Source organism: Bombina bombina, chromosome 4 (genome assembly GCF_027579735.1).
Source record: "Bombina bombina isolate aBomBom1 chromosome 4, aBomBom1.pri, whole genome shotgun sequence".
In the NCBI taxonomy this organism is placed as follows: Eukaryota; Metazoa; Chordata; class Amphibia; order Anura; family Bombinatoridae; genus Bombina; species Bombina bombina.
Genome location: NC_069502.1, coordinates 863,428,758 through 863,446,454, shown reverse-complemented (window position 1 = coordinate 863,446,454; position 17,697 = coordinate 863,428,758). Strand labels below are relative to the sequence as shown.

Genomic DNA, 17,697 nt, shown 5'->3' with positions numbered 1-17,697 from the left:
TTTTTGGAATCCACCTGGATGCAGCTTACCCTGCATCCAGGTGGATTCTTTCACCACCCTGCCATTTTTGGAATCCACCTGGATGCAGCTTACTCTGCATCCAGGTGGATTCCAAAAAGGACAGGGTGGTGAAAGAATCCATTCAGGTGGATTCTTTCACCACCACTTTTGCTCTCTCTCCCCCTCTCCTTTGCTCTCTCTCTCCCCCTCTCTTTTGCTCTCTCTGCCTCCTCTTTTGCTCTCTCTCCCCCTCTCTTTTGCTCTCTCTCCCCCCTCTCTTTTGCTCTCTCTCCCCCCTCTCTTTTGCTCTCTCACCCCCCTCTCATTTGGTCACCCTCTCCCCACTCTTTTGCTCTCTCTTGGTCTTCTTCCAATGTCTCTGGGTGGTTTAGTTCCTTTTTTGTGGAACCGCGTTCCGGATGATGGTTGATCCCTGTTGGACCTATTTAGCTTGGGGTTCTCCGGAGCTGGGAAGGCTAGCGCCTTCTCTTCCCTTTGTCCTCTGCATGTGTGAAGGTGATAGGGAGACTAGCCCTGCTAGTATTGTTTTATGGATGTGGAGGTATCCCTTATGCTGTCTTAAGGCTTTAGAGGTCTCTTCATTCGCCTTGCTCCTTGTAGCATTGGACTTGTGTAGGGGTAGTTCCTTCCTTTTTTGGGGCATTTGAGTTATCCTCGCTATCTGGATTCTCTGGATATGCATCCTTTCCCGTTGTCTGGCCTTTGGTCAGTTGGGGTGTTTTGTTCCAGGGTATGGTTTCCTGGACTATTAGGTGCCCGGACCTGTTTTTCTTCCTGAGACTTCCGCTTCTAGGGCTTCGCTCCTTTTTACTGGCCCAGTTTTAGGTTGTTTTGGATCTCAGAGTTGGTGTGTTACAAGGTAGTAGGAACTTGGACTATGTCCTTGCCCCATCTACCAGACCGGGTCAGGATTGGCCTGGTCTTCACAGTTTTTATTACTCTTTACAGCGAAATAACCCATGTCATCTAGGGGTTAGCTGTGTGTCTTACGCCTCAAGGGTTGCAGATTATCCCAACTTCTGGTGTTGAATTTCTGGTGCGCCTTAGGGTTGCATTCCCCTGGTCAGTTTGCCAGTATACTCGTGGTTTCTCTGCTCCACAGGAGAATGGGCTGGCTGTACCTCTGTTTGCAGATTTATGTAGGGGGGTCCTTCCGGAATATTTGAGTTGGGGAATTTCTTCCCACTTAGCCAGTGGCTTCGGGCCTTGAGAACAGATGTTGTCTTCCGGCCTCTCCCCTTTTCTTTAGGGGATATTCTCCTTTCTATGGAGATGAAGTCCTTTCTTGGGGCTTCTGGTAGGGAAGTGGAGAGTGGAATTGATTTCACCTGGGGATGGCTGTGCCATCTTTATGCTCATTTCTGTACCTTTTTAGAGATCATTGTTCCCCTAAATTGGATCCCTGTAGCTGGGTTGGTCCAGCTCGGTGGGTTCTGTAGGTCAAGACGTACGAGTGGTCTAGGGGTCGCAGTTCTTCTGGATTTGTGAGCTTGTCTAGTCTATCCTCATAGCTCAGTTTGCTAGGAGATGTTTTTTTCCTTCTCCTTGCTCCTTGTCAGGATAAGGTTTACTCTTCCTTTGGGTTCTACAGGTACTCTCTCCTTCTTGGGGAGCCTCAATGGAGGTTTGTGTTCCCCTTTTTTAGGGACCTGTGAGTAGGTCCGGCGGCTTAGGTTGCCTGGAGCATGCCTTCTGTTGAGGGGCTGTTTTATGTGGTCTATGTGTTGACTGCTTTTTCTTCCTTACAAGTTCCTTCTGTTCTCAAAACTTGGGGTTTCGCCTGGGTTTATTACACTTTTTTCACGGTCAAATACTCTGGTATTCTTTGGGTAGGCGCTGAGAGACCTTTCCTTCTTTTATTTGCCCTCCGTGCTTGCAGGTTCTTGGGGAGACGTCTTTTCTGTCTCTGTGTTTTATTCCAGGTTTCGTTTGATATAGGCGTGGCTTCCTTCCGGTTTGGGTTCCTTTGGGTCTCTGTGATCTGGACTCACTCATGGGGGTGTGCTTTTTTTTTGTAGTAAAGAACCTTTTAGTTTACTCGGTTCTCCATCTGCCTTGTTCCCTTGGGGATTTAGGCTGGTTTCCCTTTCATTTGTAGGGGAGAACGGTGGGGGACCGTGTGTTGGGCGAAGGTGTCTCTCAGTGGACTGTTGGCTTAGTCGAGTCCTTTTTGCGGTCTCTAGTTTGGCTCTGGACTTGCTGCGAGTCAGTGTTACTGGGGCTTTTCCGTTTAAAATTTTCTCGGCTTCGGACGTAGCGGGTTTTTTATAGGGTAGTGGTTCAGGCCTGGTACCCTCAGTATGGGCCGCCTATTGTACCCTCTTGGCATTCAGTGTCCTCTATAGCTTGGGTATTGTTTTCCCAAAAGTATTGAATGCAGCAGTGGACTCTTTCGATTTAAGAAGAAAAACATAAATTATGCTTACCTGATAATTTCCTTTTCTTCTGATGGAAAGAAAACACAGCTTATATTTTTCTGGCACCTTTTCACCCTGTTATTTCTTCTACTGTTCCTTGTTCCTTGGCAGAATGACTGGGGGATGAGGGGAGTGGGAGAGCATTTTAGCCTTTGGCTGGGGTGTCTGCCTCCTCCTAGAGGGCAGGTTCTTATTTCCCAAAAGTAATGAATGCAGCTGTGGACTCTCTCCATCAGAAGAAAAGGAAATTATCAGGTAAGCATAATTATGTTTTTGCTCTCTCTCTCCCCCTCTCTTTTGCTCTCTTTTGCTCTCTCTCCCCTCTCCTTTGCTCTCTCTCCCCCCTCTATTTTGCTCTCTCTCTCCCCCCCCTCTCTTTTGCTCTCTCTCTCCCCCCTCTCTTTTGCTCTCTCCCCCCTCTTTTGCTCTCTTTCCCCCCTCTCTTTTGCTCTCCCCCCCCTCTTTTGCTCTTTCTCCCCTCTCTTTTGCTCTCTCTCTCCCCTCTCTTTTGCTCTCTCTCCCCTCTTTTGCTCTCTCTCTCTCTCCCCTCTCTTTTGCTCTCTTGTTCCCCTCTTTTGCTCTCTCTCTCCCCTCTCTTTTGCTCTCTCTCTCCCCTCTCTTTTGCACTCTCTCTCTCTCCCCTCTCTTTCTCCCTCTCTCCCCTCTTTTTTGCTCTCTCTCTCCCCCCTCTTTTGCTCTTTCTCTCCCCCCTCTTTTGCTCTCTCTCCCCCTCTTTTGCTCTCTCTCTCCTCCCCTCTTTTGCTCTCTCTCTCCCCTCTCTTTTGCTCTCTCGCTCCCCTCTCTTTTGCTCTTGCTCCCCTCTCTTTTGCTCTCTCCCCCCTTCTTTTTCTCTCTGCCCCCTCTCTTTTGCTCTCCCTCTCCCCCCCTCTCTTTAGCTCTCCCCCTCTCTTTTGCTCTCTCTCTCCTGTCTATTTTGCTCTCTCTCTCCCCCTGTCCTTTTTTTTTTTTTTAATTAGGGCACTTCCACTGCCTTCCCTGCTGAGCCGCCCACCTGCCCACACCTTCCGCCGGCAGCAGCAGGCATCTGGCCTCATATGGAGGCGGAGCACCGATCGCGCTCCGGCTCCATATGTGGCAGATGCTTGAAGCTTCAGCTGTCTCGTCGCCGCGAGGTGGCTGCGGGGGCATCCAACATTCCATTAAGAATGCGTGCGCAACTGCCGACGGCGACGGAGGCTTACAAACTCAATTATTATATAGATATGAATTAGCTGATTTTGTGTTTTGAAGCCACAACCTAATAAAATGGGTTGAGCTTGTAGGTTTAATCAGATCTCATTACTTTATCACATTGTGTACATATACATGCTTCTTTATCTTATATCTGTCCGTGAACCAATCACCAATACTTGGAGAGAACAATGGAAAATTAACATTTTATTACCTTTATCTCTTCTATAACCCACTGGGGGTGTAATTTCTTCTACTAGCTGTGTTAACACAGCTTGTCCTTGAGGCCAAAAACTTTCAGGATGGGTGGGGATACCACAGGCTAAATAAAGTATTTCAAATGCCAATATAAGGGTAATAGAAATACTTGTAAACAATTTAATACACTCCAGCAGGTAAAGTGGATCATTGGGAACAAATTAAAGGGGAGAACATTTTTGAGTAAACTGTCCCTTTAAATATAGAAATAACCAAACAGATGCAGAGAGCACAATACAATATGCAGAAAGGCAATATTAGTAATAATTACCATAGTGAGAAGTGGTAGCAGCAGTGACCATGGACATTGTTAAAGCGTGCAATAGTGTACCCAGTTGAATTGTGTATGCTAATGAGCTGTACACGTGGACACACATGAAGATGCAGAGATGTGGCCTGTGGGTGAACATTTATTTTTAGATACATTTATTAAGAAAGACCAGGAACCTCTGTGTAATATCGTATATGTTTCTAAAAAGTAATTAGGTTTTGTCTGTGTTTACTTGTGTAGAATGTCTGTGCATGTTTTCCACATGCATATCTATATATTTGTTTGTGTATGTAGACCTGTAGAATCTTACAAAGATGTATAATAATAATGCTTTATTGTTGCCATGTCAAGTATTGGGGCTGTTTGGATACTAGTGCTGTATTGTCACCATGTCTGGTATAGGAGCTTTTGCAATACTAGTGCTGTGTTTTCCCCATGTCAGGTATAGGGGCTGTTAAAATACCAGTGCTGTATTGTCCCCATGTCAGGTATATTGGTTGTTCGAATACTAGTGCTTTATTGTCCCTATGCCAGGTGTAGTGGCTATTGGAATACTAGTGCTGTATTGTCACCTTGTCAGGTATAGGGGTTGTTTGAATACTAGTGCTGTATGGTCCATGTCAGGTCTAGGGGCTGTTGAAATGCAAATGCTGTATTGTCCCCATGTCAGGTATAAGGGCTGTTGAAATACTAGTACTGTTTTGTCCCCATGTCAGATATTGGGACTATATAACAAAGAAACCCCCGGATGAATCCAGGGAGAGTGGTTTTCAGCAAACACCTTCAAGAAAAATCCCCCCTTAGGTAAGCCTATGTATCCCAAGTGGGGCAGTGGCTAATGCGGTGACGATTACATATATTGAGATAGAGAGGAAAGAAGCTTTATGTGGCACACTTTATAGAAATTGGTTGCAAACAATCATAAGATTGGATAAAGGGTGCAAACAATAAAACTTAACATTTAATAAAGTATATTGCCATCAAATTTAAAAAAGTGTATTAAAACCATACAAAACTGCCCCCCAATATAATTCACTCATAAACAATATCAAGGGAAAGATAAACACTATTATAATAAGATAAGCAACAGGATCAGAATGAGTAGTTAAACCCCAAAATTAAATGCCCTGCGGGTACACGCGTTTTATTTTCCGCTAGAATAGCCATCTGGCTTTAACTAGACTCAAACAGTACCCCTTTGACGATCCCATGTGGTAGCTATCTACAAGTAATCTAGTGTATCTTTATGCCAATAAAGGGCAACAATTAAATAGAGTGGTTTTAAACATGAGGAGGCAGTGCAATTTGTTTTTTCTTATGGTAAAAGTTATATGAATCAAGTATTTAATTGCAGAAACAAGAATATCATATACTGTTCGGAATATTCCTGTAACAAAAAGTATATAAGTATGTCCTCAAGAGAGTTCAGAACTAGACTTGGAGAACACCTGGGTAATATTCGAAATGTGATAAAAGATTTAGAGAGAGATTAAAAAAAAAAGTAATCACAGTTGTAAGACATTTTCTTGATAAGCATGGTCGAAAACCAGATTTGAAATGCTGGATCTTACAAAGGATAACATTGGGCATTAGAGGTGGGAACATTGAAATGGAACTCCTTAGGGCAGAAACGAGATGGATATTTTGGCTTCAAAGTATGCCACCCCTTAGGGATGAATGAACAAATTTCATATAGTACATATTTATAATATTTGTAAATAGAAGTAAAGCATGAAGCTATGTTAGCACTTCCCTTCAAATGCTCACTGCAAGCCCCGGTTCTCCCATACCGTATCCAGAAACAAGAAATATTGAATGTGGCGGCACTGTGTCACCTCAGGGGATGCAAGCTGCTCTTTTCCTCTGTGAAGCCTACCTTCTTTCACCTCCAATATAAAAAGCATGTTTTGCCGAAACGCGTTGAACTATATTTTAATAAAATCTGAAGCTGCATCTAAAGATACCCTTGTGAGTGTTTTAATTAAAGGCTGATTTAAAACTGAAATCCTGTGAGTATGACCTGTTTGTGTGCCTACCATTTTATTTAAAACGTGCTACACCACTGTGAGCTTTTTATTTTGGAGGTGAAAGAAGGCAGGCTTCACAGAGGAAAAGAGCAGCTTGCATCCCTTGAGGTGACACAGCGCCGCCACATTTGATATTTCATATTTATATTTTGTGCATTAATCTCTCATGTGGCACTGTATCAAACGCCTTTGCAAAAACTAAGTATATCACATCAACTGATTCCCCTTTATCTATATTTTTACTTACTTCCTCATAGAATCTAATTAGATTAGTTTGACATGATCTATTTCTCCTAAAACCATGCTGATTAGAACTCATAATCTTGTTTACACGAATATGCTCCTCAATATAATTCTTTATAATCCCTTCAAATATCTTCCCCACTATTGATGTCAGACTAACTGGTCTATAGCTTCCTGGATCATCCCTACTTCCCTTTTTGAAGAGTGGCACCACATCAGCTTTACGCCAATCCTTGGGTACCATGCCTGAGGATAATGAGTCTTAAAAAATTAAGAGTAGAGGTTTGTCTATAACAGTGCTAAGCTCCCTCAACACCCTTGGGTGTATTCCATCTTGGCCTGGAGTTTTATTTACCTTAATATTATCCAATTTGTTCCTGATATCCTCTATACATAACCCAATTAATGGTATGGGCTGGCATGTTCTATTTTGTTCCAAAGTATTATCCAATGGTTCCTCTCTTGTGTATACTGAAGAAAAAAATTGGTTTAGTATCTCAGCCTTCTCCCTGTCACTGTTAATCATGCTACCCTCCCCGCATTTTAATGTACCTATATTGCTTTCTTAGATTTTTTGCTATTTATGTACTTGAAAAATTAATTGCAAAGGATTCTAAATCTAACCCTAAAAGATTCTTTATTTTCAATTTTGGCTAATTTGATAGCTTTTTTGCATGCTTTGTTACATTCCTTATAAATATGGAATTTTGAGTCTGTACTATTTTCTTTGAATAATTTAAATGCCCTACGTTTTTTCCTAATTTCTCTTAACACATTTATATTCAGCCACATTGGCTTGGATTTTTAATTTTTATAACCATATGGTATTTGTTGATATGTATAAGTATTTAACAAAGTTTTAAATGTTATCAATTTATCCTCCCAGAAGCAGAACTTTTTTTCACTTTCTGCGATGAGATTTTTTGTAGTGAAAAATTTTCTGCAGGTCATTTTGAAATTAAATTCAGTTTTAAATCGTTCATAATAAACAAACATTTATTTAAAACATGGTAAACTTTCACATGTATTGTGTGTGTATGTATGTATGTATATGTCTGTGTGTATATGTGTATGTGTATATATATATATCTACATCTATACTGAGTACCTCTCTTGTATTATACAAGCTTTGTAAGGGTTGTTGTTCATTTAATCTCTAGAGATAGATAGATAGATAGATAGATAGATAGATAGATAGATAGATAGACACTGGGTCAAACACATGAGGTTTCAGTTTGAATTTTAGAGCCAGATAAAATGCATAGGAACAAGAATTTTGTACATGAAAGATTTTAGCTCTGAATACAGAAACACATACGTTCTGTTAACTAAGGGCATGGTATTAGCCCTTTGTTTAGTCATAAGTAAATTATGTATATACTCACTTGGCCCTAAGATATCTATGAAAGTACATAATACTAGTTCTGTATACAATCACTAAACTCAATATGTAAGTCCAAGACTACACAGGAACACTGGTTCTACACATAGATCACATTCCTTTAGAAAAACATATGTAATAATTTTTCAACACGATTTACTATAAAACCTGCTATGCTTTTTGTAGATGAATCACTTTATACTCTTTTCTAGAGGATTGTGATCTATCCTATAGTAAGTAATATGCTCTCAATAAAACCCCAGGACAGAATGCTGACTGCACATACCATAATCAGCATGTTCTCTCAATATAACTCCAGTCCATAAGGTTATGTGCTTTAAACAAAACACCCTGTATATACTTGAATTAGTATGTAATTCCTCTATATGCAAGGAGCAGGACACCCTGTGTATATGAAGTAGCATGTTATCTCCATATAACAGGGTAGGGTGCTCTGTGTACCCACAAATACATTCTCTTTGTATAAGCAAAGGACAATGTGCTCAGCTTGTATAATATAATATATACAAGACACCTTATATGTAGCCCTTCATGTTTAACACAGTTGCTAGGCTGCTTAGACCAAGTGGACACTGCGGTTTGGCCCATGTTATCACCTCTAGGTGGGGCCCGTGCCAGGCTCTCAAGCAGCTCTCGTACAGCAGTAAAAATCATTCAGGCTTCATTTCCTGTGTTAAGTCCCCTGGGAACCCCAACCATGCACCGTGCTCTCAGCCTGCTGAAGCCCGACTGCTCCTGCTCAGCTGAATACCTGTCATTCCTGTGGCAGATTAGTGCGGGTCACAGATCACATCCACCCCTCCCTGCCTGCACTTACTAGCAGAGCACATCTCTATGTATCTCTTCCTCGCCCTCTGTTTATTTACTTTAGGTTTCCCCTCCCCTCTCTATTACTGCTGTCCTCTCACTAAGCAGAAAGTTGCCGTTCTTTCTAAACACGCACACACAAATACTGTTGTTTTTTTTTTTTTTCTCACTTCAGCTCCCTCAGCTGCTTGCATTACTTTGTAGTTCCTTGATATTCAGACAGGCATTTCCTGTTACGGAAAAAGCTAAAATAAATGATCAATCAAAGCAGGGTTGATGGGGATGTGAACCGTTCTCTCTAAATGCGCACACACAAATACACTCTTGAAAGTAATGCAATATATATATATTCATTCCAGTGATCTTCTACAGCTGTCTAGTGATTTCAACGATTAAACTAATGAAACGTGTTTAGAAAGACCAGAAGTGAATACCTTTTAACAAATAACTATACCATACTGTATACATAACGTGACAGCTGCCCATTTATTTATACCGAACTGGGCACATTGTTAACATCCTAATTATGAAGCTGGGGATGAAAGAGGCACTTGTCACATATACTTCTTAGGAAGCCTAAGAAGCTTCAGCACAGCAGCGTCAATAAAATACTATTTAGTGCTCACCAGCTCCTCCTGCACGATAATCGGCAAGGCAGGGACCCAGGAAAGGGACTCAATGAATGCGTTTCAAACATAATAAGCTTGCAACACAGTGTGATGTCAAAAGCCCCAACACTTACTTCGGATCCAAGAGCTGTGAAAGCAAAGTAGCAACACCTCTTGTTCTGGCGGGTCAAATTAATTTCATACAAATAGCGCGTTAATCATTCAAAGCACCAGCCAATGATTGCAATGCACCAAACGGACTGTTTGTTGCCGCTAAGGATTTTAAATGACTGATTACAGTTTAAATTATGGCCAATCAGAAAAGAAAAGGCAGAATAAACTTTTACTTTAGGAAAATTCTCTGCGCAAAGGATCTGGCAAGGCAATTCTTTCTGCAGACATGCTGCAGTTTCTGCGATGACATCGCAGATCGCACTATGTTCTGCCTTGGGGTTTATCCTCTGTATTTTTATTAGAGAATACTTTGTCCCAATTTATGTTATTTAATGATTTCCTTAAATCGTTGAATTTTGCTTTCTTAAAATTAAAAGTCTTGGTTAAACCTTTAAGACACTGCTTATGAAAAGAAATTTCAAATGTGACCATGTTATGATCACTGTTACCCAAATGTTCTTTGACTTCTATGTTTGAAATTATATCTGTATTATTTGATAGCACTAAATCCAATATAGCGTTACTCCTAGTTGGCTCCTCTATTAATTGTGACAAGAAGTTATCCCTGAGAACATTTATAAATCTATCCCCCTTAGCTGAATTACTAGTTTCATTGGCCCAGTTTATATCAGGGTAGTTAAAATTTACAGCACTGTTATTAGCAGCCTTACCTATTTGTATTAGTAGTTGAGTTTCATCCAGGTCACTAATGTTGGGGGGCTTGTAGCATGTTCCTAGTAATATTTTTTTAGGATTCCGCCCCCCCACTCTTTATTTCCACCCACAGGATCTCTACATTGTCGCCTGTATCAGAAATATCTTCCCTTATTGTAGGTTTAAGGTTAGGTTTAATATACATGCAGATTCCTCCACCCTTTTATTATTTCTGTCCCTTCTAAATAAAGTATACCCCTCTAAGTTAACTGCCCAGTTATGTGAATCATCCCACCAAGTTTCAGTCATACTGATAACATCATAGTCCTCTTCTGCAATTAAGAGCGTCAGCTCCCCCATTTTACCTGTCATGCTTCTTGCATTTGTTGCCATACATTTAATTTTCATGTGCTTTCTGCTGATACTTGGTGTGCTTTCCTCCATACTTTCTAATGTGACATTTCTTAAGTCATCTCTTCCTTGAGATATCAAAGGACTGACAGATTCACAGACTGATCTCTCTATTCTATTGTGTTCTAACTGACCCTCCCCCCTTTGCCTAGTTTAAAAGATTCTCTAAACTTGCTACCATCCTTTCCCCCAACACACCTGCACCCATGTCATTTAGATGCAATCCATCCTTACTGTACAAATTATACCCAAGTGAAAAGTCAGCCCAGTGCTCTAAAAAGTCAAACCCCTCATTTTTACACCATGTTTTTAACAATGAATTAACAGACCTTAGCTCCTTCTGCCTTACTGAATTAGCACTCTGCACTGGTAATATCTCAGAAAATATTACTTTGGAGGTCCTTGTTTTAAGCTTGCTACCTAACTCCCTGAAGTCATTTTTTAGGACTCTCCATCTCCCGCTGATTCCTTCATTAGTACCAATATGTACCATGAGTGCAGGATCAGACCCACATCCCTCTAACAATCTATCAATACGCTCCACAATATGCTTATATGTTTATATAACATATATTTGTATTATAACATAGCAAATTTATACCATTTAATTTAACTATAAATACCGTCAAACTATATATTTAATAACTTATGTGTTTAAATCACATATTTAATGTTATCCATAAATATAAACTGAAACCATATCTTTTTAGTTTATGTGATTGTCAAAGGTGATATATCCTGCAGTTTTCTGGTCCTGTAAACTGCTATAAATAAGCACAATACAACTAATAGATAGAAGATTAGATACCTACATTTAGATACCTACATTTTTAAGATCCGGTTTCCAAGAAAAATGTTCACATATGATCACGGACACGCTTTTTATGCAGCGCAAGCCAGTGTTCACACTTGCGGTGACGTCACCACCATGTGTGGCGCATGCGCGCTTGTAGGAAGCAATGGTGATGGTCTGGCCACGCGGCCAAAAATATTCTGTTGGGCTTTGCTTATAGGTTAAAAAAACTGACATTTTAAAAAATAATGTAGTTCCTTAGAAAACTATTTATTAAAAAAATAAAAAGGAATACCATGGTTACAATTTCAAGAACGTGTGTTTAAAATTAGATTAGTTTTTGAGTAAACTGTCCCTTTAAGATTGGCTAAAATTTTAGCCAGGTAGTCAGTACAATCAGCCGGGTGGTGCACCCACTAAAAAAGTCCTGGGAAGAACATTGGGTGCTGTTGGAATGCTATTACTGTATTGTCCCCATGTTAGGTCAAGGGACTGTTAGACTACCAGTGCTAGATTGTCTCCATGTCAGGTATAGGAGCTGTTGGAATACTAGTGCTGTATTGTCACTATGTCCAGTATAGGGGCTGTTGGAATACTAGTGCTGTATTGCCCCATGTCAGGTATAGGGACTGTTGGAATACTAGTGCTGTATTGTCACTATGTCAGGTATTGGGGGTTTAGGAATACTAGTGCTGTATTGTCCCAATGTCTTGTGTAAGGGGTGTTACTGTAATGTGAGTGCATTCACAATGCACATGTAATGTTTTTGATTATATTAAAAAAAAAAACTTGTGTAATACACAAGGGAATTCTGGTTGGCTAGAATGAGGGTGTATTTGCAGCTAGTAAAGTCACTAAATCCCAGATAACTTGCTTTACTAAATGACACATGCTGTGCTTGCTGATATGCTGTCACTACATGGAATTTCTTCCAGAATGTGACTAATAGTAATCTAGACTCAGGTTTAGTTAAATTAAATTACACATTTTTTTTACATTTTATTTTAATCTTAAGTTTTTAAAAGAGACCATTGACACTTTAAATAGTGATTCTTTTGTTTTTTATTTCAGGTGAAAATGATGCTAAGATTTCATGTAACATGGAACAAACAGAAGATCAGTGGCTACGAAATATGCCAGAAGCTGCAGAGCAGGAAATATGTGACAATATAGTCATAAGTACAGGTTAGTGTACATGTGTGTGACGTGTCTGAGGGACACAGAGTGCAGGTGAGTGTATGTGTGTATGTATCTATCTATCTAGTTAGCCAATCACAATAGACAAATGTGTGCAGACACCAATTAGCAGCAGCTCCCACTTGTGTATGCTATGTGCGTTTTATTTTTCAACAAGGGATACTAAGTGAACGAAGCACATTTGAAAATAGAAGTAAATTTAAAAGTGTCTTAAAATTATATGTTCTATCTGAATCATGCTAGTTTAATTTTGACTTTCCTATCCCTTTAAGATAATTTCCAGTGTACTTCTATGATCAAATTTTGTCTTTTTATATTCACACTTTCTGGGGAACAAGCTCTTACTGAGCATGTGCACAAGATCACAGGGTATACATAGGCTATTCTGTGACATGATAAACAGGGGGAGAAGGAGAGAAAAATAAATTTGACAGAAAAAACTCTACTGCTTATTTAAAATTCAGAGTAAGTGTTATTACCTTGTCTTGTTATTATGTATTTGTTAATTATGCAGTTGTAGTGTATTTAGTGTCTCTTTAAGTTGCATATTAACCCTCTTTCCTGTGATGTAAATGCTCTTAGCCTTTTTTAAGTAAACTCATTAACTGTGGTGGTTTGATGTTATTTTGGAGATTTGTCACAAGTTGATATCCTTTTGGTTTAGCTGTATTGGGGTCTTTAAGACTTTCAGCGAAATAATCCTCCTCATTTATATTGTATAACAGAATTGCCTGAGTAATGCAGTTGGCTTGGGAGCTGCTGCTTATCCCAGAAGGTGTAGTTGACACATGAGTGAGATTCTTCTAGCTGACGAATATTTTATATATTGCAAAGATATACTACACCACCTGGGGCCATTTTCTTTGTTTTTGTTTTTCTAGAGTCATCCTTCTTTTAATTACAAGAACACAAGTAGTAATTTAAAGATTAGTTTATGGGCTGAAATAATTGTATTACTAAAACATTCTGTGAACACAATTTTAAAAGGACTAGATACATTAGGTAGAAAAACAACATTCATTTCAATTTAGTTTGGTCTCTAACGAAGTGTGAATTCTTACAAATAGTCCCTAATTTCCAGTAAACTGCCCTTAAGCCTTAGCATGGAAACTGGGGAAGAGTCTAATTGTCACAGTGTCTACTATAGTGTAGGGGACTGACTAAATCAAAATAGTTTATATGATCTCATGATAAAATAATTATGTAATTAATAACATTACTCGCATTGTCTTTCTTATTGACAGGGGAATTCACAAACTGTAATTATCCTAGTCATGATCAGAGTGCAGATGCTTCTTTACATCTTCTTCAAAATCAAAGAAGCCATGTGGGAAATGTATGTTCTGAATGTGGGAAATGTTTTCTTAAGAAATCACATCTTCTTAAACATCTAAAAGTTCACACAGAAGAAAAGCCATTTTCCTGTTCTATATGTGGAAAATGTTATAACCGTAAAAAAAATCTTGTTGCTCATCAGAAAATTCATACAGGAGGAAAAGTTTTTTCATGTTCTGACTGTGGGAAATGTTTTACTCAGAAATCAACTCTTAATAACCATCAGAAAATTCATACAGGAGAGAAAGGATTTTCATGTTCTGACTGTGGAAAAAGTTTTACTCATAAAACAACTCTTATTAACCATCAGAAAATTCATACAGGGCTGAAAGCATTTTCATGTTCTGACTGTGGAAAATGTTTTACTCTGAAACCAACTCTTATTAGGCATCAGAAAATTCATACAGGAGAGAAAGCATTTTCATGTTCTAAATGTGGGAAATGTTTTACTCAGAAATCAACTCTTATTAGGCATCAGAATACTCATATCAAAAGAAATAGAGTTTAACCTCCTAAGTGCAGAGGGTAGCATGTAGTTATCACCCGCACAATACCAAGGGCTGATGATGACTGCATGTGACCCCCTGGGGTAAACTGTTTTGGAGCTTTTTGAAGCCCCTTCTGCACCTCAGCAAGACCGATTTAAATCATGGTTTTGATATTTTAGAATAATACGTTTTCAGATTATTTTTTCCTGCTATACCAGATCATTACTAAATTGGTCATATATCATTAGATATGCATAGATAAATCATTTAAATTAATTAAATTATTTGAAGGCGAACTATGTCAAGTTTAATTGGTTAATCTTCATATTTGGATCAACTTTTCACCTGTACTTTATTGGAAGGAGAAAAGTGATTACATTAATAATAACAATATAAATAGTTTTATTTAAGTAAAACAATAACATTATTTTTCATTTTTAATGCTTGTTCCTCCCTCCTCACACTTAGGTCCTTGTGCAGATCTATTCCACTCCAGACAATCTTCTATTTAGATTACTTAGTATGGGTTGATTCAGTGTACATAGATTTGCAGGGGAGCAATGGCATTCAAGGAAACTAAAGTCAAAATTAAACTTTCATGATTAAGAAAGAACATGCAATTTTTTGCAATTTTCCAATCAATTTCTCTTATCTAATTTGCTTTGCTCTCTTGGTATCCACTGTTGAACAGCCTGCATAGGTAGGCTCACTCATATTTAATGCACTACTGTGAGCTAGCTGCTTGTCACTGTCTCACCCATTGTATTCAGATAGGCCCCAGCAGATCATTGTTCTCCTTCAACAAAGGATTCCAAAAGAATGAAGCAAATCTGATAATAGAAGTGAATATGAAAATTGTATGCTCTCTCCAGGCCCGGACTGGCAAAGTCCCGGTGGGCCGTCAAGTTATCTGGGCCGATCAGGTTAGCTAAGCCCCTCCCACCAGTCAGTCAAAAGCATGGGGCCTGTCCTGATACTTAAAGTTGCTAAGTGGCCTTAGGGCACCCCAGCAGGAGGCGAGCAATTTAGAGCAGGGGGGCATGTTGCAGCAGCAGCAACATGATAATGTATTTATTTGTAGTGTACTTAATAATTGCACTGCCTCTGCAAAATGGGCTAATAGTGCGCACCGCATATGCCCTTCCCCCTCCATCCTGGCTCACCGTGACCGGACATGTAAATGTTTGGGTTTGAGCAAGGCAAGCTGCAATTTATTTCAGATCAGAGTGGCGTGCTGAGGGACAGAGTTAGAGCTGCAGATATAATTGGGTATGTAAGACACGGCCAAACCCTAATCCAGTATAGATTTTCCTTCTTGCTCCCTAACGTTTAATGCTGGGCTTGCTGGCAAACAAATGATGGTGTCCTGGAGTCTGGACCCCCCTCACATTGTCTCCTGTGTTCCTGAACGGCTGCCTGTTAGTAGTATAACTGTGTGCACGCTCCACTTGCCACACTGTTCTTGTAGTAGCTGCAGAATTTATTGCAGGCTGAAGCAGGAACTTGTGTGGCAAAAAAGTTTTCAGCCGATCACTGACAGTTTCAAATTTCCCTGCTTCTGCCAGTGACATGGTGACAGAGTGCTAACAGAGCATTACTGGTTTATAACAGTGTGGCAAGTGGTGCGTGCACACTGTTATAAAACTAACAGGCAGCTGAGCTCAGTGTTAACTGTACTGTTGCCAGAACTAGATAACATGTGGAGCTACCTTGGCTACCAGAGAGAACTGCAGTGCATTCCCTTACAAAGAATGTACTGTAGTCCTTTTTGGTAGTCATGAGTTAAATTGTGCTCCACACTTTATCCTAGGCAATGGGTGGGGTGAGATGAGGAGGTTATGTGGGAAGGGCTTTCTCTTCTGCCCTTATTGATTTACAGCCCTTAGAAACGATGTCTAGACTCTGGATAACTACTGTAGGTCTGTGTAAGGCTGTTACTGTCTATATATATATATATATATATATATATATATATATATATATATATATATATACAGTCACTGTGTGTATATATATATATATATATATATATATACACACACACACACACAGACAGTGTATATATATATATATATATATACTGTGTGTGAATATCTATATCTATATATATATATATATATATATATATATACTGTGTGTATATATATATATATATACTGTGTGTGTATATGTATTTAAATATATATATATATATATATATATATATACTGTATATAAATGTATATGTACATATACAATATATATATACTGTATATGAATGTATATACCAACATGGGCTGCTCTGGCATAAAATGCCCGGGCCTATTTTTGGTCCCAGTCCGGCCCTGGCTCTATCTGAAACCCAAAAGTTATCTTTCATGATTATGTCCCTTTAAGGTCTATTTATCAACTCTGTATGTTAATTTTATAACATTTTGCTGTGAAGAAGGGGCATGTTATTTCTGCAGACACAAATTCACAGGTTTGAGGACTACAAAACCAATAATATGTGATAATATCTTCAAGATTGAAAAATTGTCCAAAATAATCTCACAAAAACCTCTGGGAGAGCATGACATTGTGAATAGATTAATGGAATTAATGTACCAAAAACAAAAATCCACATTACAGCCATGAATATACAGCATCTTGCTATATAATTAAAAACAAATCTATATTTCAGAATGAATAACCTTTGTATTATAATGTATCTTAAATAGAAACTATATTTAGAAAGATTTTCCCCCAAAAAGCACCAGTGTGTTTGCCATACCCGGGAGGGATGCAGGATCTTTATATCGGTTTGAATAGCCAAGTGATTACCTGGAGCCCATTTCCTTTTGAAGTTCAATTGCTAATTTCTATAGAAAAGCTCCATGCTATTTTTAATGTCTGCTTATTTTAGAAATGTTATCAAATACAACTATAGATCCACAACAGTTTTGACTATAGAGTTGAGAAAAAAATCTCACTGTATTGTTTACAACCTTGTTTATTTAAATTGTAATAAAATATGCATTGTTTCACCTTTTGTTGTAAATTTCTCACATGATATAGATAAAATAATGTTATAGTTTGAATCTGCTGAAAAAAGCAATAATATATAGTATGTGTGGGTTTGCCACTGACAAATGACTTCCAGTAGTGTTCAAATATGAGCAGCATCTAAATGCTCGAAGTAGCTCAGATAAGGGGTGTGAAATGATTCAGCAGCTAAGCGGTGAAATGTGGACTGAACACTTTGAGATTTTAATATAAAGTTAAATTTTTATGTATTTATGTAATATACTCATTTATTTTGTCCCCTTTTACTGTAATGTAATTCTGAAAATTGTTGGCTTTCCAATTCCCATGAGTTTCTATAAAGTGATGTCACATTTCTTCTTGAATCTGCATTTTTCTGCTGGTTACAAACATAAAC

The 17,697-nt window shown here is 38.9% G+C and overlaps 1 protein-coding gene across 3 annotated transcripts in view; it reads left to right on the top strand.

Annotated features, from left to right (window-relative positions):
• Window positions 1–16,223, top strand: part of LOC128657332 (oocyte zinc finger protein XlCOF7.1-like) — a 48,990-nt gene extending 32,767 nt beyond the window's left edge. For all 3 annotated transcript variants that reach the window (XM_053711638.1, XM_053711637.1, XM_053711636.1), the window contains 2 exons: window positions 12,349–12,462; window positions 13,719–16,223. In XM_053711638.1, the coding sequence (XP_053567613.1) occupies window positions 12,349–12,462; window positions 13,719–14,317 (713 nt within the window). In that variant the 3' untranslated portion in view covers window positions 14,318–16,223. The remainder of the gene's footprint in view (window positions 1–12,348; window positions 12,463–13,718) is intronic.
• Window positions 16,224–17,697: the final 1,474 nt, after the last annotated feature.